The sequence below is a fragment of the Ictalurus punctatus genome, chromosome 8, assembly GCF_001660625.3.
Source record: "Ictalurus punctatus breed USDA103 chromosome 8, Coco_2.0, whole genome shotgun sequence".
NCBI classification, from domain to species: Eukaryota; Metazoa; Chordata; class Actinopteri; order Siluriformes; family Ictaluridae; genus Ictalurus; species Ictalurus punctatus.
The window spans coordinates 10,476,116-10,498,017 of record NC_030423.2 but is presented as its reverse complement, the minus strand read 5'-3'; the positions used below and the strand labels follow the sequence as shown (position 1 = coordinate 10,498,017).

The window sequence follows — 21,902 nt, the reverse complement described above, 5'->3', positions numbered from 1 at the left end:
GAGACGCCTGCGCGCGCAACCCTACCCTCCCCTCTTTCCCGCAACACACACACACACACGCACATGCACAGAGAGACGCAGGCAGAGAGCTATGTATAAATACAAGAACTATTTTTTAATACTGAAATGGGATGTGTTTATTTCGAGCAGCCTGTTTCAGTACACAAATTTTGTGAATGCACAGCAGAGATATTGTCTAATAAGACTCTATTTTACTTGAACGCACACAGTGCTACTCAGGACGTTCCAAGGGTTGCAAGGGATGGGGCTAACACTTATCCCTGGGACATACAGTGAATTAAAAGCCTCTAATTTCAGGGGTTAGATTAGACAGGAGTGCACGGTGCAGCCGCTAGATACATTTTATCTAATTGATGGATGCAGGCTATGCTACTAACCCCCATCCTTCCCCTGCTGATGTTACAAGATCGTTCCAATCCCCGGTGTTTACAGCTATGATTGGTGTGAGGCAAGAATACAGTATGGATGGGACACCAATCCACCAAATTAGAGTATCAAATCCACCTATTGGCATATTTTTGAGAGGTGGTGGGAGGAAACCCACACAGACATGGGGAGAACATGCAAAACTCTGTGCACACAGTAACATGAGATCAGGATCAAACCGAGAACCTGAGAGCTGTGACCACCATCATGCTGACAATTTTCCCCAGAACAAGGCAACTGTTTATACCAAAGCAGTTGTTAACAGCTGTGTATATATTTGATCATTGAAGCAAAGTGTGTACATTTTGCAGGTTTAAACGCTTTACTGTATCATGTGTCATTGCAAGAACATAATCAGGAAATATATTGATGCCAAAACGTACAAAAAAAAACAAAACAAGAAAAAACAAAAAAAACATTGAGCACCTAAGCTCTGGACACACAACTGCAGTTTGTTAAATGAAACCCTTAGGAAAGAAAAGGATACAATATCAAAAACTTTACATTTAACTGATACCAGTGTTGAGATCCCCAAATAATAACACCCATGAAAGAAGTACAGCTCCCCTAATTTACTCACGCCGAAGGTGTTTTAATATAAGAAATATTTCAACAAGGTCTCCCACTCTTATTTATAGCCCAAATAAACAAAACAAACTCTCACTTCTTTTCTCCTTTTATGATCATCAGTGGCATTTTCTACTTTATATCGCATCTCATGTTTTCCTCCTTTTCACTGTCTTTCTCATGACTTTGTTATCTCAGCCTTTTATAAAACCACTGGACACACTATTTCCTCAGCGTGTAACCTTCTTACTTCTTTGAGTCTCTCATGTACCAGGGGATTGTAAGCTTTCCCCTGCCAGTCTTCATGTGTACACTTATGACAGAGGTCACACGTAAATTGGAAGGTCTCCTACCTTTCGAGCAGTCCATGCCATGGAAGCCGGGGAAGCAGTGACACACTCCTGACACACATTCGCCGTTTCCATGACAATTCCTCGGGCACTCTTGCACTGAGTCTGTGAAAGGGAGGACACTCATCTGAGAAATGGTGGTTATGACAGGGAAGACGACTGAAACCTCAATAGTTGTATGAAAGGAACCTCCTATTACACTGATCCTATTTTTTGTTCATCTTTCCAACCCTTCATTTCGACCTCGTCCTTCTCTAATCTTAAAATAGATGGAAACTATTTTAAAAAAAAAAAAAATTTTATGTTCCAAGGTCATATAATATATTATATATATATATATATATATATATATATATATATATATATATATATATATATATATATATATATATATATATATATATATATATATATATATAAAAGCTCTAGCTGAGTCCTTGGCAAAGCCCTCTTTGTTAAGTGAGCATTATTGAAAATTCATGACATTGATAATATTCCACCAGACTGAACAAAAAGAAACATTAGTCACGTGTGTGCGTTTATCCTTTAGGCTATGTACACTTATTATGATGATGATTTGATGACTGATTTCCCTAGTGGGTATCAAATGTCATTTTAAGCCATTGCCAGTATGGGTCTGTGCTCTTGCACCCCAAGGGTCAACCAAGCAAAGTGCCCAGGGCTGTAAATTGGATTGGATTCTTTCTTTCTCTCTCTCTCTCCCTCTGTCTCTCTCTCTCTCTGTCTCTCTAGAGCCCTGCATCATTATTGTTACAACCAATTCAAACCTCAAAGCATTTAATTAGTCATGTTCAGCAGCACAACTGATGTGCATAATGTTAATTGGTGTGGTATCACTTATTAAAGTTATCTGTTCATGTGTGAATAATATTTCTGTATGTGCAAGGTGTGCGTCTCACTCGAAGTTAAAAGGCTGTGAAGTATTTAATTTATTTAAATGCTTTACAATATCTTGGTATTATGAACAACGTGTCAGAGGCATGTTCCTTATGCCCAGACTGCACCCAAAACACAAGACATTCAATACATCTGGGCAGTGGTGGCTCAGTGGTTAAAGGCTCCGGGTTACTGATTAGAAGGTCAGGAGTTCAAGCCTCAAGACTGCCAAATTGGGCCCCTGGGCAAGGCCCTTAACCCTCAACTGCTCAGTTGTATGAATGAGATAAATGTAAGTCGCTCTGGATAAGGGCGTCTGCCATATGTAAATGTAATCTTTTGTTTAAGGTTTTTCTCCCTCTACCTTATTACATCTCTTCTGTTTAATCCTGACGCATGATCTTTGACTTTTACTCTCTGTTTATCCGTATATACAACAATGTTTTATAAGACAGCGATCTGAATGGCATCTTATTTATTTATTTAAATAAATATGATGACGTTTTCAGTGAGATGTTTCATTTGCATTTTTGAAAGGAGTCTCTAGTGTCTGAGATTTGAAACCGTCAAGAGTTAAAGCTTCCGTTAAGTTCAGAACAGAGGGCTTCATGCTAACATTTAACAAACGACATTTTTTGTGTCTTATTAACTTAGTAACTTTTGTCCTGTTAACAAGAAAGAGAGAGAGAAAAAAAGAGAGGCTGGTGAGAGAACGGCTGTTTACAGCTGCTACAATGTAAATCAGGGCTTCTCAAACATTCTGAAACAGGGAAACGAATGAAACGAACACATTCCATGTACAGATGTATTTTATGAATATAAATCAGATTATTAGGAATTTTCTGGCTAGTTATTGGAGGCATAGTGATTTTTATTTTGGAAATTTCCATACACAGCACATGAGGTTCAAACTGACATTATTCATAAGACCTACCTGTTTTTGATTTTTGGATTAAATAATAATAATAATAATAATAATAATAATAATAATAATAGGTTTGCTGAAGGTGGGACATAATTTACACCAAAACAACAACAGCAACAAAACATTTTTAAAAAATCACAGACCCCCCCTGACTATGCTTCACAGACCATTTCACTTTCAGAACAACTGATGTAAGTGATAACAGGAACTTACTTGTGGACAGTCCACAAAATTAAATGTTAATATAAACAAATAAAATGTATGATGTGTCATTCTTTAATTGCTAAAAAAAATAATAAATAAAAACGAATCATTGCCACGTTACTGTGATAGAAAAGGAATAATACACTTGGGTCATGCTGTTATTGGAACATAATTCCTTACTCAATATTGCTAAACCCAAACAGCTGTATTCTATATTGACAGCTGTATTAGAGATTCCAGTCTCTGTAGCCTTAAACGACTGTGGAAAGGGTAGAAGAAGAAAAAAAAAAACAAAACATAGAAGCACCCACCCTCTACCCCTTTGCTTTTGCTCTACTACTCTTCAAACCTCTCTGCACTCTCCAAATGGAAGTGAAAAACAACTCTGAGTGAATTTATTGGCCAGTGGGAGATAAAGGCACAGAGAGTGAGTGACATGCGCGTGTGCGTGAGTGGATGTGAGTGCGAGAAGCCAACTGACCTAATATAGCTGTGCTGAAGGACACAGACTCTTTCTCCTTGCCGTCATTGTAAAAGGCCAGGTGCCATGTGCCTGGATCCAGATACTGCACGAACACGGCTTCGTTCAGAACCACTGTCTGGATACTGCGTCGCTCTCGCGGAGACTCCACCACGCTCCATTTCTCCTTCCCATCTAAGCGCTCCATATAGTCATACTACAGAGAGAGAGAGAGAGAGATCCAAAAAAATTCAAGCTGGGATCTATGGGTATATACAAGTGATGTACAGAAGTTTAAAAAAAAATCAACACTGATCCCTAGATTAACACCTTGAATCCTGTGTGTAACCTGGACATAGAGTACATATTTAATGAATCATTCTGTCCATGTCAACTTTTTATAATTGAGCCACTATGACTGGCTGTAGTGCAGCCTACCTGAGCCAGACAACACACACACACTACATAAAACTGATCCGTATCCAAAAATCACAGAAAAAGCAATACCACTCAAACAAGACAGATTCTCACTGTTTACACGCTGCAGGCAGTACACTAAATAAAATTACCTGTGCATGAGATGGGGGCAGGCCTTTGCGGATATACACCCCGAAAAGTGCATCTTTTCCCAGGGAAATGTTGAATTTGAGAAACTGGGGCTGGCTGAGATGAAGCAGGGATCTCCAGAACACGCCTGGTGGCACCTCCTGGGTCACGCGCCTGCCTACCTCCAGATTTCCTGTATCTATGCTGCTGTTTCGAAACACACCAGGCCCTAAGATGGACAGAAATGTGGAAAGATTAACCTCTCTCTCCTCCCTTATGGGAGGAGAATAGAGAATATCAAAGGACGCATTCTCTATTTCTCTCAGAAATAAAGCAATCTTAGCCTCAGAGCTGATTCAAAATGGATGAAAAAGAAACCGCTTCCTCCCAGTGCTGGGTTTCTGGAGCTATACCTGACTGTACAGTGAAAACAAAAAAAAAGAAGCGAACTGTTTGAGAGTTGAAGAAAAAGAAAGAAAGGGGTTGATATTTTATTTAAAGTGATTTATTAAGTGATAGTTACATGGTGCATGTTTTGCCACTTTTTAATTTAGCATACAATCTGCCATGTTCTACTGTACAGAAGATCAGGGATGTATCATGCATGCAGTATCTTCAGCTAATACAGAGTGTCATCATTTAACCAAAGCAATGAACTCTAAGGCACCATGCTACTGTCGATAGTGTCACATTTCAAACTTTCAACATAGGCTGAAGGATATGTTTGTCAATATGGTACAACTAAGAGGAGATCATTTGTAGCTGCAAGATAAAGAAAGCCAAGAAAACGTATCAGTTTTAATGAATCCATAGGGATGATGCGAATTAGACCTCTGCAATACCCCCCTCTTCAAATAGCAGCTCCAGATAGGAAAAGCAGGAAATAGGAAATGACACATTCTGGCAACTACAATATCTGTCTCTCAGTCCCGCTCTCTCTCTCACTCACTCTTGTCCATCTCCTCCAAGACGCCATCAAAGTTTAAAGAGAGCTTCAACATGATAAGAGCATGTATATTCTCCAGCCTGAGGCCTGTAGCGCACGTCAACGAAACACAGTCCCTGTTTACCCTCCTAATGACACATGCTGTTATCCACTTCTGATTTAATGGAAAATGCTCATGTGCTCGCTCTCTCTCTCTCTCTCTCTCTCTCTCTCTCTCTCTCTCTCTCTCTCTCACACACACACACACACACACACTCAATCTATCACTTTTTTTGTTGCTCCCAATGATGGTTGAGTGTAAATGGATGCAGAATACAGCCAACTCTTACTCTCTCTTTGGCTTATGTGTGAGGGAGAACACACACACACACACACACACACACACACACAGTCCTGCTGTAATCAGGTCAGTTCGACGCAGGAGACCACTGGCCTGACAGAGTAAAGCTGTGAAAAATGGCAAAGGAATAAAGAACAATGAAAACACAATCAGGAAAAAGTGGCTATCACAAGAGTGGAGTGAGCCACTGCTCATTAATACAGGGCAGCAGAGAGCAGGGCGAGAAATGGAGCAACGGCGGGAGGAAAAATAAAGAGTTTTGTCGGGAAGAAGGAGACTCCTCTGGGATAGCTTGGTGGCGTTGCACTGAAAAAACAATAGTCCGACTCTATTTCCTAGGAAAGTATTCTTTAGTTAGGGCACAGTCAAATAACAGACATAAAAGTTGGCTAGAAAAAAAGAAAACATAATAGCAGACATAAAAGTTGGCTAGAAAAAAAAAAAAAAGAACAAAAGTACGCAACACTGCAACTGATTACCCTGAACAATAAGAAACATGAAAAGCCACAGTAATAGAGGAATACAGTAAAGCCCAGAGAAACACAGATGAAATACTGCATAGAGGAGAACAAAAGCATCGTTAAACAGCTGAGATCAATCAGAAATCAGACGAATAAGACATGCCTGAAATGCATATTCATAAAGCGCACATGTGCAGGTGTGAGTAAGCCTGATGCAACCGCGTTGAAAGGTGGAGATTTGAGGCTCTTGAAATGGAGTGCGTTTTTTTTTCCCAGCCCACACTTCCAGAGGAGAGCACTTCCAACTCATCACACACTCACTCAGATAGCACTGTGTGGAGAGGGAGAATGAATGTAAAACTGAATAGAGGGGGGAAGAGAGAGAGAGCGAGAGAGAAATTCGTGCTCAACACGGCTATGAAGTTAAGCGCTTGAAGATTATGATTGGGGAAACTGTTCCGCTGTCTTTTCGCATAAGAGGGAACGTACTGTGACGGAAAGTGTGTGAGAGTGTGTGAACTGCGAGAGAGAGGCTGCAAGACTGGGGTGCGATTATAGAGCGCAAGGTGAGTGAGTGTCTGTTTGACTAAATGCTAGAGCGACACTGTACTCGTCAATGTGCGACGACTGTCAAGAACTTGGAGACATTTTCTAAGAGACTTGAAAGAGATTTTGAGATTATCTCAAGCATACTGTACCAACACACCTCTGTTCTTCTCAGACAACCTGCAGGAGTACCAGAGTTGAAGCTAAAGGAATTACATATGCAGAGAGACTTTTGCAAAGGCTTTATTGTGCGAGGAAGAGTGGTCGAGAGAGGCAGTGAGAAGGCTTGAGAGAAAGAGAGAGAGAGGGAGAGAGAGGGAGAAAGAGAGCTTCCTCAGGAGCTTCGCCAAAATGTTGTGTGGTTCAGATGAGAGTGTGAGAGAGCAGCAATCATTAACCAAAGGACATGCGCTGCTCTGTCAGAGAAGTCCAAATCTACAACATGTGGCACTCGTTCCCACCTAAATGCTACCTCATTGAGTGTTTAGACCACAGTCCTGCCATTCCACAGACTGTGTTGCTTACCTCTGCCTCCAGAGGGCCCTGTGGTATCATCATTGGTGCCAGGCATTCCTGCTGTGCCCAAGCCGTGGCTCAGTACGGGAGCTTCCACAGGCTTCAGCTGCCAGGTCAAGCCCAACACGTTTAAAGCTGCGAGTATGAGGAAAAGAACAGAGCGAAAAAGACAAGGAAAGAAAAGTGTCAGTGAAAACAGGGCTGAGGACAAAAACGCCTATCCCAAGGGTGTCAGACTCCAGTCCTGGAGGGTTGCAGCACTGCAGAGTTGAGCTTTCTTTCTACCTCATTTAACATACTTGATTCAACACATAAGCTAATTCCCACAGCTTTCATGGTCTGAATTTGCTGTGTGTTAGAAGGCAAAGACAAATCTCTGTAGGACTGGATGCCGTCCAGGACGTGAGTTCGATACGCCTGCATCTACACCCATAGTTCTGGTGAGCATTTCATTTCATTCCAAAGGATGGAAGGTGTACGTGAAAGATAAAAAGCAACATGAAGTGCACAGATTAATATCTGGAGGGATGCGAATCCGATCTCAGCGGAGACTGGATGACAAACACATGCGTTGGTTGAATGAATTCTTGACAGAAACTTCTGATTATACATTTGGTGGGACTAATGGGAACGCTTTAAGTCTCTGTTCAGACTTAATTGCAATTGCTAACCATTTCTCTACCTATTTCAAATTCTCCCAGCACAGTCCTGGCTTTTGTATGCTCAGCTGTATGCATTTTTTTTATTTTTATTTTTTGTATGCTCAGCTGTATCTTTCCCAATAGCTGACCACTAAACAAAAAACACTTAACTTTACATTGATTTATTTGAGTAATACGTTTGCTATTTTCCACACTGCAGAAACTGACATCTTACCAAGTGAAAATATCTCAAATGTAGTCAAATATATCTAGTATTTCCTTTTATAAGATTACAGTAACCCAAATATGAGTGTGTTCAAGCCATTTCGAGACAATTTTGCTCATTTTAAGCATCACATTTTCATATTCTATTCTTTGTTCTAGAAATAAAGGCTTAAAATAAGTATTAAAATGATCTGCCAATAGAACATGACCTTTTTGAAAACTTTCAAAATGGCTAGAAATAGAATCGATAATCTTATATTTGGTTTATGGTAATGTTACAATAGGAAATACTACATAAACCTGACTATATTCAATATATATATATTTTTACTTGCTAAGATGTCGGGGGGTTTTAATGTGTTTTATACACATTAAGTCAACAGAATTCAGGAAGCAAGATATATCACTTTTTCTGAGGGGGCAAGGTTGGCACCTGTGGCTTGGACAATGGTGGAAGCGATCTCGAACACATCTAATTCTCACCCATTTGGAAATCTTTGCAAATCTGTCTTTGTAAGCAGAATGACAATTATGACTCTCTGCTCTGTATTATTTTCCGCTTGCAGATGTTGGGAAAATAGACGGTAATTGGCACTTTTCACAAAATGCCTCAACGCTCGTTTTTTTGTGGAGGAAATCAGGGACTGGTGGGAAAAAGCAAGAGAGAGAGAGAGAGAGAGAGAGAGAGAGAGAGAGAGGAGCAAAACAACAACCAAAGCTAAAAAGTATCTGAAAGACGGGAGATAAAAATAGACTTCCTCACACAACAAGAAACTTGAAGACACCTCTTTTTGTGTAAGAGCTGACACCATTTTGAGTACGCAGTAAGCGACAGGCAAAAAGCAGGCGGTTTCTCTTTCTACCCTTTCCTTCAGTTCTCACTCTGAAGCCATTTGATTTGTTTGAGGCCCGAGTTCAATCAGCGGCTCTGCATCTCCTCGGCTTCTTCTTTCAACTGCTGCCAAGTAACTTTAGCAGAAAGGCACGGAAAGACAAAGCTAACTTCCCTAAACGCGCCAAAGCGGCACGGAAAATAGACATACCGCCAGGCCTATTTGTGGGTCTTTGGTCTGAATTTCTGTCTCCAGCTCCTCCTCCTTAATTAAAGCAGACTTGCTTCGGAGAAAGTGTCCTTCGGCATGTCGATCTTCTTTACTGTTGATATCATTCACAATAAAAGGTGACTCTCAAGACCACGAGTGACAGAAAACAGGATGAAAATTTTACTGCCAAATATCATATCATTGGTCATGCCCAATGGAAATACAGGGATGCTCTACCAATCACTGAGACATATGATGTCTCCACTGACAAATCTGTACACTTTTTTATAGTGACTGGGTTAGCAGAGTAAGGTGAAAGATTAAACTATTTTCTTGTGAATCTTTTTCCGCCTATTTGCTCAGTCAGTCATTTCCTTTCACACACACACACACACACACACGCACACACACTCAAACGCTTGCACACATCCACGCTCTAGCCTCATCTTCCCCGCAGTGATGGCGTGGATAGCAGGCTGTGTGTTAATGACTCCCGCCCCTTTGCTCACCTTCATTCTGCTTGCCTATCACACCTAAATCTCATCCCAGAAAATCAATTTTCTCTCTTGTCAAATTCCATCTCCCCTCTGTCTGTGCCTCAGAGAGAACAGCCCCCCTCCACCCCCCTACCGTCTTTCTCAGCTGAAGGAAAGAGCTGACACACATAGAGAGTGTGCAAATATACTGCGCTAGCTTTGTGCTTCTCACTTCTCTCTCGTTTCACTGATGCACCTTTCCTCTCTTTCTTTCATCCTTCATCCTCCATTTTTTCCCCCCTCTCCTTCTCCTGTGTCGCTCCGTTATGCTGGTGTTCTGCTGAAGATTGCAGATATAGGTTAAATGGAAATTATATAACCAGCGGATGAATTAGGAAATGAATCAGTAACACACAATGAGCAGCATCTGTGGCGGCATAAAGAGATCAGACACAGACAGATTAACTGCAGTTTAGACACTTTGGCTCTCTGTGCTAAGCTATATATATTTGTGTGTGTGTGTGTGTGTGTGTGTGTGTGTGTGTGTAATTGCTGTTTCAGTAGATGGCAGTGTTGAGTTGAAGTCACACTGTGGAATGCAACAGGCGATCGTGAAAACAAGGAGTGAGTGAAAATGATGAAGAAAGAGATAGCAAGGAAAAGAGTTTGAGGCACCCTTGTGTCATGCTATAATGCACATACCCTCAGATATACACACACACACACACACACACACGCACAAATGTTTTATGGATAAATATAGATAGATAAATCGATCCTGTACATATTACACGGCACGCCTTAACTATAAAATGTATCCTGTTTAAAAATTAATAAGTTGCGCATTTTAGGTAATACTCCTATATAATTCAGTGTGTATTATGCATGTGTGTGTGTGTGTGTGTGTGTGTGTGTGTATTTGTTAAATGATACAGCAGCAGATGGGAGACTTTACGAGTGTTGACTGCGAGCCGAATCCTGCGGTTTACCGAGCACACTTGCCATCAAGGATGCGAGAGGGAGAAACGGATATGCCATGTGCGAGTGTGCGAGCGTGAGCGTGTGTGTATTTTGGCCGCACTGCTGTATGACACTGCCGTGCCAGGTGTTTGCATCTGGAGCATTCCAGAAAGACAAAGCCTGGCTTGATGGATGGCTATCTGGAAGTCTTTCCACAAGGTTACACTGGTCAGAGAGAGAGCAAGAGAGAGAGAGAGAGAGAGCGAGAGACAGCGTGAGAGTGCGAGAGATCAATGTGGAAAACGATAGAGAGATAGAGCTGTTTTGGTATTGTGTGGTTTAATACACATGAGATAACAGTGAGGGCTGCTTCCTGGAGAAGGCAGTCATCGTTTAGAAAAGGGAGACCCAGAGGAACCGTCTGGCTATAGCTAGGGGTTTGTTTATTTAAATACATATGTGTGTGTGTGTATGTGAGAAAGAAAGAATATGTGCATACTGAGTGCTGAGAAAATGCCCATCTGTGATTGAACTGCACCTGTCATCACCGGTTAGACCCCTATGTCCAGATCATGTATTCACAAAAATGCAAACACACCCAGGTGGCTGGTGGCTAATAGTGGAACAGGCCCATATGCCTGCGTCCAGTGCTGTTGTTGGCGGTCTGTTTCTATGCTGATGAGAGAAAATCGTGTGCTAGAGGATCCCAGGGTCCAACTCCACACTGAGCCGGAGCTAAAAATAATAGCACAGAGAGCCAATGCTGGCCTCGCACTCTGCCACACACATACACGTGCACATGCTGAAAGCGTCAGGAGGCTCTTCTACTCAACCAACACCAGCTGGATGAATTTCGGAGAGTTCAACACGACGTGTCCACGATAAACACTGCAATGAGGCGAAACACTAATTCTTCAAAGTTTCAGATTTAATGCTGGTGATAGACCAGGATCAAGTGCATCAATGAATCGATATTTTGTATCGCCATGTATTTGAATTCTAATGAGCCTGTATTATCACGTACTGCATACGGTGAAAACTGTGCGGCATTCTTAAATAAAGAAAACTTTATTAAAGGAAGTAATGTAACATTATTCCATCCATCCCATGGCAGGGGATGCCCTGGACAGGGTGCCAATCCATCGCAGGGCACAATCACACACACACTACAGACAATTTGGAAATGCCCATCAGTCTACAACATGTCTTTGGACTAGGGGAGAAAAAAGGCATACTTGAAAGGAAACCCCTGATGCACGAGGAGAACATGCAAGCTCCGCACACACAGGGTTGCGACTTGAATCGAACCCTCAACCCTGGACGTGTGAGGCAAACATGCTAACCACTAAACCACCAAGCCAGGTTTCTAATTCCCCCATCTAAACCACAGTAACACTGAATCAACTAAAATAATTCACTAAATTCATAGCTCACTCAATATGCTCACGGGAGTGTAATATAATGTATATAGCCATTGAGATTCATGGCAGAATGAGTCACTCCAATAATTGACTCCTCATTACAATTACATTTTTAATTGCTTCATTAAATCAAAGCATTACTTAATTACGTTAGAATTGATTACAAGTGATCTAGCATTCAAATATAAGAAGAGAAAGTATGCCATAAATGACCTGTATTTATTTCATCTCCTTTTCCCATGCGAGGCAGCATGAGTCATTTGGCTGTCGTGAACTGCAGACGGGAGGACACATGAGTTCAGAGACTATTCCAGGAACACTGGGCATGAGGTGGGAATCCATATGGAATGGGATGCCAGTCTATCACAAAGGCAACATGCCCATGCACACACACACACACACACACACATTCATACCTAGGGGTAATTTACACCATCCAGTTCGCCTACAGGCATATTTTAGGGATGTGGGAGGAAACCAGAGACCCTGAAGGAAACCCAGACAAACATGTGAAGCTCGAGCTCCAGCAGATTGAACCGGGAAACCCTGGAGGTATGAGGAGGCAATGCTACCTCCTGAGATGCCAAGCCACCCAGGAAATATTATAAAAAGATTCAATTCAACTCTCAAACAGTGAAATGATTTCTGACAGCTCTACAACACACCGAGTTGTCCTCAAGTGCTCAGGCATTAGCTGGAAATTATCTGTAGAACGTTATCTGTGTTGCTGTAATTACTAGCTGACAGATTTACAATTAGGAATATTATTATAAGATAACGAATAAGAAAATGATCTTACTATTAACAGAAGAATAAATGATGAATAATAATACATGAACGGAGACGCTTGGAGATGTGCGCCACGAAACATCATGTACGCCATCGCCGGTTGTCGCGATCTGCTCTCGTATCCACGCACTCGCACGTTGTGGCAAATGTGTCACTAGATTTACTCTAGCTCCCTGTCATATGTGCTGCATATGAGCGTACATATCCTATTTCTAAATAAAAAAAATAAATCGCATCATGTGCTCACATCCCAGGAGAGAGCGGATGGGAATATGAGTTTTGGCAAGCATTTGCTATATGCATACGTATCCATTATTCATAAAACACATCATCCCTCCCATCCCTGTCTCAAGCTGTCTCACACAGAGAACACACTAACAGGTTTTCACTTCTACACCTGTGGTACACAGTATGCTTCCGTGAATTCGTGTGTGTGTGTGTGTGTAAGGTAGAGAAAGGAGGAAGGTAGAGAAGGGATGTGTAATTGCTTCCCGCTTTTTGTGTTGTGTGCACACATATCGAGCACTGCGGGTCCAATTTTGTGTTTGCCGTCTATTTCTGTAAGTAAACGTTCTATGCAGCAAACGATCTGCCTATGTAGTGAATGTGTGTGAGTGGGAGAAAAAAAAATCAGTTTGACTGGGATGTGTGTGTGTGCGTATGTATGTGTGTGTGTGTGTGTGTGTGTGTGTATGTATGCGTATGTTTGTGTGTGTGTGTTTGTATGTGTGTGTGTCTGTATGTTTGTGTATGTGTGTGTGCGTGCGCGTGTGTGTTCTTGTATGCGTGTGTGTGTCTGTTCTTTTATGTGTATGTGTGTGTCTGTATGTTTGTGTATGTGTTTGTTTGTGTATGTATGTGTGTGTGCGTGTGCGTGTGTGTGTGTATATGTGTGTCTGTGTGTGTGTGCCACAGATGAAGGACAGTGTTGGGTCGTCCTTCTCTATCACAGAAACCAGGACATCCCATCCATTCCTCTACTCCTCACTCCACCCATCACGCTGTTACAGTAGCATAATTGGAGCAGGAAAAAGACCTTCGTAGTACTTAAAAGGTAATTTTCCCCTTACCTTATTTTTACAATCTCCCTTGGCCTTCCTAATATATGCATATTAACTGTTCTAATTTACCACTAAATTAACAAGACTGACCTCAATTAGGGCAGTAAATGTAAGCGGATGCTCGCAGGATAGCGCGCGCAACTGGTTTACGAATCTTGGCACATATAAAAAAAAAAATAAAAAAATTTAAAAAAAAGAGAGAGAGAAAGAAATTGCTCGTTTAATCCATTGCCTTTACACAAAGGACTCACGTTTAATCAAGAGCTCTCACGCCTTCTCGCTTCGTCCCAAAGAGGCGCCTCTGTTTGGCACAAACAAACAGTCCTGCTTCTGTGGCTATTAGCATCTCCCAAACTGTCAAACTGAAAGCTAACGTTTTAATGACTGCTGGCTGAGGGTTTGTCACTTTCATGTGGTGGGATGCAGGCGAGGAGGCCACGGGAAACTGAACGCCTGAGACGGAGGTGGTTCATCTGAAACGACCAGACACAGAGGTCAAAGCTTGGACCAGAAATAGGATTTTCGATGTGTGTGTGTGTGTGTGTGTGTGAGAGAGAGAAAAAGGGCAACACTGGAAGCAGATTCATCATAAATGAAGAGCATAGACATAGAGCTTTGAAGTTTGGTTCTTACAAAGCTTGGGAAAGACCCAGGGGTACTGTGTATTTGAGTGTGTGTGTGTGTGTGTGTGTGTGTGTGTGTGTGTGTGTGAGCACAAGTCCTAGCCAGTGCCCCTAGGGAGAGAGCAACTTCAAATGCACAGTTAATGAGAGAAGCAATAAGTAGCATCCTAACCCATCAGCGCTCCAGCCGTAACACACACCCTCCTCCTGCGCCTCCAGGGACGAGTGCAGCCTAATGATGAAACCGAAATCTCATTGACTGTAATTCAAAGGTTAGAGCAATTGTCCTTTGACTCTGTTAGCAACACACACATGCGTGAATGCTGCAGATGAATGTCACATGTTTGATATAAGAACACGTTACATTTTTTAGACGTGGAAAACAGGTGTGTGTGTGTGTGTGTGTGTGTGAGAGAGAGAGATAGATTCTGTTAGCTATGAGAATCAGTTTGTATTGCTGTACATCACTGCAAGTTGATTGGTCTCTGGCACACGCACACCTTATTTCCAGCTTAGATTGAGAGACAGTGAGTAGGCTCTATATTACAGTGTGTGTGTGCGGGTGAGCGTGTGAGTGTGTGTGTGTGTCCGCCCCATGGTTCATCTATTCACATTAGTGACAGGAAATGAGAGGCAGCTGAAATCCTGAGCTAGATCAATGCTACAGTCAGACAGCGAGACAGCAGCATCCGCACCGTCTGCCTTTATTATCAGGTCCTAACTCACAGTCTGCCTTTATTATCAGGTCCTAACTCATCAAATATATATAACGGGAAGTGTTGCGGACCAACCAAGAAGTGGACGTACATGAACGTCCACTGACAAAGACACGACCGACATGGTTCTCTATGCATGGACACTTTTGGGACACACTGTATAACTGTAACACGTTAACACTAAGACCAACAATGGGATGGGACAGACTTTACAGAATAACTTAAAAACAAGTTCTTATGTTGATTTATTCCAATATTTGAAAACTGGATCAATATAGTAATTCTGGTTAGCTGAGCTGTACTTAAGCTTTTATGATATCTATGCATCTTCGGACCCCTGCAATGGCATTAGCAATGCAGAACCACACGTTCTTTCTATACAAGTAGTCCCATCTCTATATTGAGAAATTACACATTGTATTCTTAATTTATGAATACATTTAACTGAAAAATCTCTATCGTTCTGCAAAAATATGTATTTCGCATATACTTCTACACCTATCCTTAGATTTTTATTACAAATGAGCTTCAGTGAATGGGGTTTCCATTCAATTCTCAGTACACAGGTATGTGTGAAAACTTTTCGTTTACTCTTCTATGCCTGTATACAGTACTTTAATGATTTATAACACCATTCTCCAGTGTCACCCAGAAGATGATATTATGTGAGGGGAGCCTGAGAAGTTAACACACTTGCCTCGCACCTCTGGACTTGAATTCTGCGTCCACCTTGCATGCGTGGATCCTGCATGTTCGACCCATGCTTCGGGGGCTTCCTCCGGGTTTCCTCTCACAGACCAAAGACATACGTTGTAGGCTGATGAACATTTCCAAATTTTCCCTAGTGTGTGAATGGGTATGTGCATGTGTGCGCGATTGTGCCCTGCGATGGGTTGGCACCCTGTCCAGTGTGTGCCCCGCCTTGTGCCCCAAGTTCCCGGGGATAGGCTCAGGGCTCCACACCTGTATAGATAGCGATAAGGTTTAAAGTGCCAGACAAACCTGTTCCTCACTTTTATTTGTGTGCTTGTTCAAGTGAGCTTCATTAAGAAAGAGTTATGAAGTATGAAAGTAATGAATGTGTATGTGTGGGTTTAGAGGCCTCAGCTCTCTTTGTAGTCTCAGTGATGTTCTTTGCATGTCTTCTGCTCTCTCTAGTTATACAGCAATTTATTGACACTGGAGAAAAATGCTTTTTGAGAGGTGTTTTGTCAAACAAAACAACAACAACAAAAAAATACTGTGCAACCTGAAGTGGATGTAGATCATTGAAAAAAAAAATAAAAAATCATATCTGCTGCTGGTTATGTGAACATAACCGCTATCAATCTTGCAAAATGTTGCAACAGACATGCAAACTTGGATATAGATAGACAGGCAGACTGACAGGCAAGCAGACAGACAAAGCAGACCAAATGACACATGCAAATACCAATGCTGTACAAATCCAGAGCTAGCTTGCCAAGCATGATTGATTGGAAACATCACCGGACCAGAAGAGGCTACATTTCATCACTGACTATTAACGGATTGGCACGGTGAGCCAGGAATCAATGTAACGGCCTCTCAAGGACTCATTAATTCTTTACAACTAGCCGCTGAGGTAATCTTTAGTGGGGCCTTTGGTTTCGCATGGACCCTTGATCTGAAGGAAGCCACCAGTAAGTCAGTGACAGACAGTAGGGGAGGGGGGAAAAGATCAAAAAGCTTCTCTTCAGAGATGACACTCTGTGGTTTTGTTTCAGAGGAAGAGACGGCAAGAGAGGTGTGTAAAAGAGGACATGAAGCTGACACACAACGGGTCAGCCAGAACATCAGGGAGCTCTTCACCTAAAGGCCATATAGCTGGGAACCTTGGATTACCATAAGTACTACTAGACACATCAGTCAAATCTGACAAAGACGAGAGAGAGAGAGAGAGAGAGAGAGAGAGAGAGAGAGAGAGAGAGAAAGAAGGTGGGGGGAAAGCAAACGGTTGCATCCTTCCTAGTCCCTTTAGGGAAACAGGGATGTAATTTGAGTGCACTATCGTCCTTCCCTGGCCTGTTGTGTCCCTCCTGTTATTTCGCCCTTGACTCCTCTTGCCCTGCTGCATCTGTTAATAGTGACCCGTTTAGCAACTGATATTGAAACAGACACACTATACACAACATATGCTTCCTGTTTCATATGCACCATATGCTAATCTCTCTCTCTCTCTTTCTGGCCTTTAGTGCTCTTATGAAATGACATTCTATTCTTGCACTCAATGCTACAATTTGGCACATTCACAAACACAAACCCCATACACACGTTTTCACACATTACTTTCTGAACGAAATGGAAAACTCCTCCTAAAAGTGTTTTCACGTTCAGCATTTTTGTGTTCTCCGTAGCCAGCTCATGTTTTACATTTTAAGCCGCTTCTACGGGAAACGGCTAAAAGGCAGGTGGAACGTGGCCGCTTTAATAAAACAAAAAAAACAAACAACAAAAAAAAAAAAACACGAGCGCAAGCAGTTTTTCAGTCACAGTGGAGTGCTTCCAAAGGTGGGAAAAGAAAAGGTCAAAAGTACAGAGTAATCTCAAGTGCATTTTTAACCTCCTGACCAATCAGGTCGCAAGTTGAGCCAGAAGGTTTTTTTTTTAAATCTTAGTGAGTGAATATAAAGCCATACTGAAATGGAAATATTTAATTACCAGTATTCCGACACTGCAGTATAACTAAAACGAACAATTAAGCTGGTTTTGGTACATTTCCAGACGTGTGATGTGATGTCCCACTTTAACTTTGGAGGCGTCCAGTCATATCAGTAGACAAGCAGCTCCTCAGTTTTTGATTTGCTGCGTCCTTATCCTCCTTTCTTCCTCCTTTCTACCTCCTTATCACTGCAGTTTAATCTTTTATAAATAACATAAAATAATAAATCTAATCTATATAGAAAGCTGGGATATAAGCGATATTATGGTTATTGTGTGCGCTTTGTGTGAGTGAATCCCCCCCACAGCAGCAGGTAAGGCCCCCGGGTGAGCGTTATTTCTGTAAAAAGAAGACACAAATATGAAAGCACCCTAAGCCTGTTAGAACAAATTTCAGTACTCAAGTATGATTTACATTTTTGCCTCATTATGTATACAAAGGCAATAAACCCATGCTCAATTATTTTAGATTCTTTATGAAATTATAATAATTTTTATTTTTTTGCACAATGTATTTTTTTTTTCTTAAGCTTTTTGGCCTTCTCCCTCGATGTAGGAAAAAACAACAACCTTGCTCTGAATATTAATTGTGTACTTAATTACAATATATGATTATGAATACATTTTCCAATGATATCTCTGTTAAAAATGATATGGTTAACAATTTCCAACAGAGCAGTGTGATACTACTGCTCATTTTAGTTCTATTTCTGCCAGTATAAAATTATAGGCTAATATATTTTTAAATGCAATGTAATAAATAAATAAATAAATACATAAATTGACAGCACTAGTACCCTCAAGCTGCCATAAAGTGTGTGGGATCGGAGATGTGTGTGTGTGACATGCTCTAATCAGTAGTGAGCAGATAGGGTAAGCGGTGTAATAACACAGCGACGCTGGGTGCATGGCATTACAGATAGAGGAGAAAAAGCAGCCCGGTGAGAAGGTTATGGAGTTACACAGAGTGCTCATGGAGCTCGAGATAAGTCGTTGGTGGGCAGGGGGAAAAAAAGTGATGATGAAGCTAAAAATATAGGTGGAAAGGAAAGAGACAGGGAGGAAGAATAAGAGAGAGAGAGAGAGAGAGAGAGAGAGAGAGAGAGAGCAAGGGTGGAAAAAGAGGAAGCAGGGCAGGAAAGAAAGAGCTTTCATGACACTCGCCACATGGCCTGTCTCTATTGATGTATGAGGAGCCACTATGTCCCAGCTTGCATAGAGGTGACACTACACACACTACACTACACACACATACCCCTTCCAAGCTCAAGGGCACCAACACAGTAATAATGGTGTATAATTTATTATGCACCTGCATGTGTGTGTGTGTGTGTGTGTGTGTGTGTATATGGGTGTGCCATACAGATTCATACCCTGGCCTTTGTTTTTTGATGTTAAACCCTCTACGTCTGTGTCTGGACTAATCCTGATCCACGAGTATCGTGCGTGAACTGATCGTTGCCTTGCTGCCTTGTCCGTCTGCTGTCTAGACGAGAGCACAACAAATCAGAGTGGAAGCCTGAAGGGGCCTAAACCTCGTTATAGCTATTACACGTTCCATCTGTCCCTGTCCTTTCCCTCTCCCTCTCGCTATCTCTCTGTATGTTTGATCATAGTTGATCCCCAGGAATCAGGCAAGCTTTAGAGCAGACACACCTCGCGGGAGCTGGATAGCGCTTTGTCTCCTTCACAACACATGATGACAGACCTGCTCTTCTTTTGCATCAGGACCGCTCACCTGTATCCTAGCAACCGCCTCCCTGCTGTGGCGGCCACTCCATGCAGAGATAAGCGAGCGATCAAGAGGGCACGGAATGAGTTATACGTCTCAATTTTTTTCTTTCACCTTTTTCTTTATGGGTCACCGTTTCTTTACTTATTTATGTCACCCTGTTAGCACATTCTCTTAGAACCAAATCAATTCTATATGAATTCCTCTTTTACATATTCAAAATAAAAGAAGAAGAAGAAGAAGAAGAAGAAGAAAAAAAGACTACCCTGAATGATAACTTCTCTTTGGTTCTGTTCTGTTCTTTTCTTTGCTCTCCTCTACTTCCTGTATACGATTATGATTATTGCCCATATGAGAGTGCGCATATTATGATTCTCTTCGAGCACATACAGTACATCTCTTTCCTGACTGTAGTTTCTGCTGAAGTACCTGGGATTGTAATTCATCCCTGTAGAGAAGGTAAGGCAAAGTGGGATCTTTTAAGCATCTGCAAAGAATGAAAAAACAACAAAAAAAAAAACCCCGCCATCACCTCTCCTCAATGCACTTTTGTCATCTCTATGGTGCCAGGATTACGGGGCCGGTCTCAGTGGAGCCACACTCGGTGTCCTCACTGAGCAAAGTGCTGCAGCAGCACATTTCACCATGTTCAGTTACACATGCACGCAGCCACTGAAGGCCAAAGACAGTCTCAGTTGGCCTACAATTAAGTCCGCTAGGTCTTAGCGGAGAAAATTCAAATAAGCAAATCTAACTAACACATCTCCATGTTGAATGCATATTTAAATTGCTTACTATCTCAAAACAGTAAGTGAGTTGCGACAGGCACTGTCTTAAATCCAGCTCTTTATTTAAATGCACGAAATGCTAAACTAGCCCAAGGATCTTTGCTGAAATAAAGAACTACTTAGACGAGATAAGATTTCCAAACATATGTCGGTTAACTAATGATGCCGGAGGATGTTGTAGTAATTATGATCAATTCACACGGGATAACAGATCTCTGTATAAATCACACAGACAGATGTGCCTTCACTTGTATACACTAAAAAATACATGTCTACTAAACATACGCCTCGTTTTATTACATTGCTTGCTTTGTCCTTTTTCATAGCCACTTGTTTTAGGTCACATGACCATGGCAGATACACTATATGGCCAAAAGTATGTAGACATCTGACCATCACACCCATATGTAGGTCTTCCCAAAACTCTTGCCACAAAGTTTGAAGCAAACAATTGTATATGATGTCTTTCTATGCTGTAGCATTACAATTTCCCTTCAAAGGAACTAAGGAGTCCAAACCTGCTCCAGTGCAAAGACAATGCCCCTGTGCACAAAGTGAGGTCCTAGAAGACATGGCTTGCCAAGGTTGGTGTGGCCTGCACAGATCCTCAATCCCACTGAACACCTTTGCAATGAACTGGAACTCCACCTGCACCCCAGACCTCCTTCAGATGACTACAGTGCCTGACCTCACTAATACTCTTTGACCGTATGAACAAAAATATCCACAGCCACGCTCCAAAATCTAGTGGAAAGTCTTCCCAGAAGAGTGGAGATTGTTATAACAGTAAAGATGGACTAAAGCTGGATGATTTAAATATGGCTGCAATGTCAGGTGTCCACAAACTTTTGGCCATATAGTCTATACGTAGGATTTATCTGCACTAAAGAAATCAGTAATGCACCTAAAACCCTAAGAAGTGTCATTTCTCCAACACATCCTTTTAAACACTGTGTACATTTTATTGTTCTATCTTTTACATTCAGTCGATACATACAGTCGATACCTGCTTTCGTTTCTGTTTGAGTCGACAGAACAGAGCATTTCCTGCAGTGTCTTATACAGATGAAAAATTGCAAAACGGGTTTTCCGACAGGATAAAATAGAATCTTTTCCAACATCTCAGTTTGAATGGGGTATACTGCATATTACATGGGGTAGCATCTACTGGTTATTTTATAGAAAGTAAAGAAGAAGAATAAAAAGAAGAAGAAGAAGAAGAAGGAGAAGAAGAAGTTTTCAAATGTGACGTAATCTTTCCAGATGTGTGCACACACAGTCCATAATGAAGACTAAAATCCCAGAGGTAGTAATTACATTACCCCACCTCGCCATGTAAAACTAGTTCAATCCGAATAGGGCTTAAAATAAGTGACACACAACACAAAAGAAATACCCTTGTTTTTGTCCTGGAAGCTGCAACAAGCCTTATTCTTGTTCACAACACAAAGCTACCACCTGCTTCCCTCCGGCTATGATGGACAAATCTCAGGCATTGGTATTTGTGATTCGTTCACTGAGCTTTTCAGTTAAGCCGCCACTG

The 21,902-nt window shown here is 41.6% G+C and overlaps 1 protein-coding gene across 1 annotated transcript in view; it reads right to left on the bottom strand.

The window, feature by feature from the left end:
* Window positions 1-21,902, bottom strand: part of tenm2a (teneurin transmembrane protein 2a) — a 342,195-nt gene that overhangs the window by 32,364 nt on the left and 287,929 nt on the right. Inside the window, exons 7-10 of the mRNA XM_017473379.3 lie at window positions 7,215-7,340; window positions 4,420-4,625; window positions 3,872-4,067; window positions 1,368-1,469 (exon numbers count right to left, since the gene is read on the bottom strand). Coding sequence (XP_017328868.1) covers window positions 1,368-1,469; window positions 3,872-4,067; window positions 4,420-4,625; window positions 7,215-7,340 — 630 coding nt within the window. The remainder of the gene's footprint in view (window positions 1-1,367; window positions 1,470-3,871; window positions 4,068-4,419; window positions 4,626-7,214; window positions 7,341-21,902) is intronic.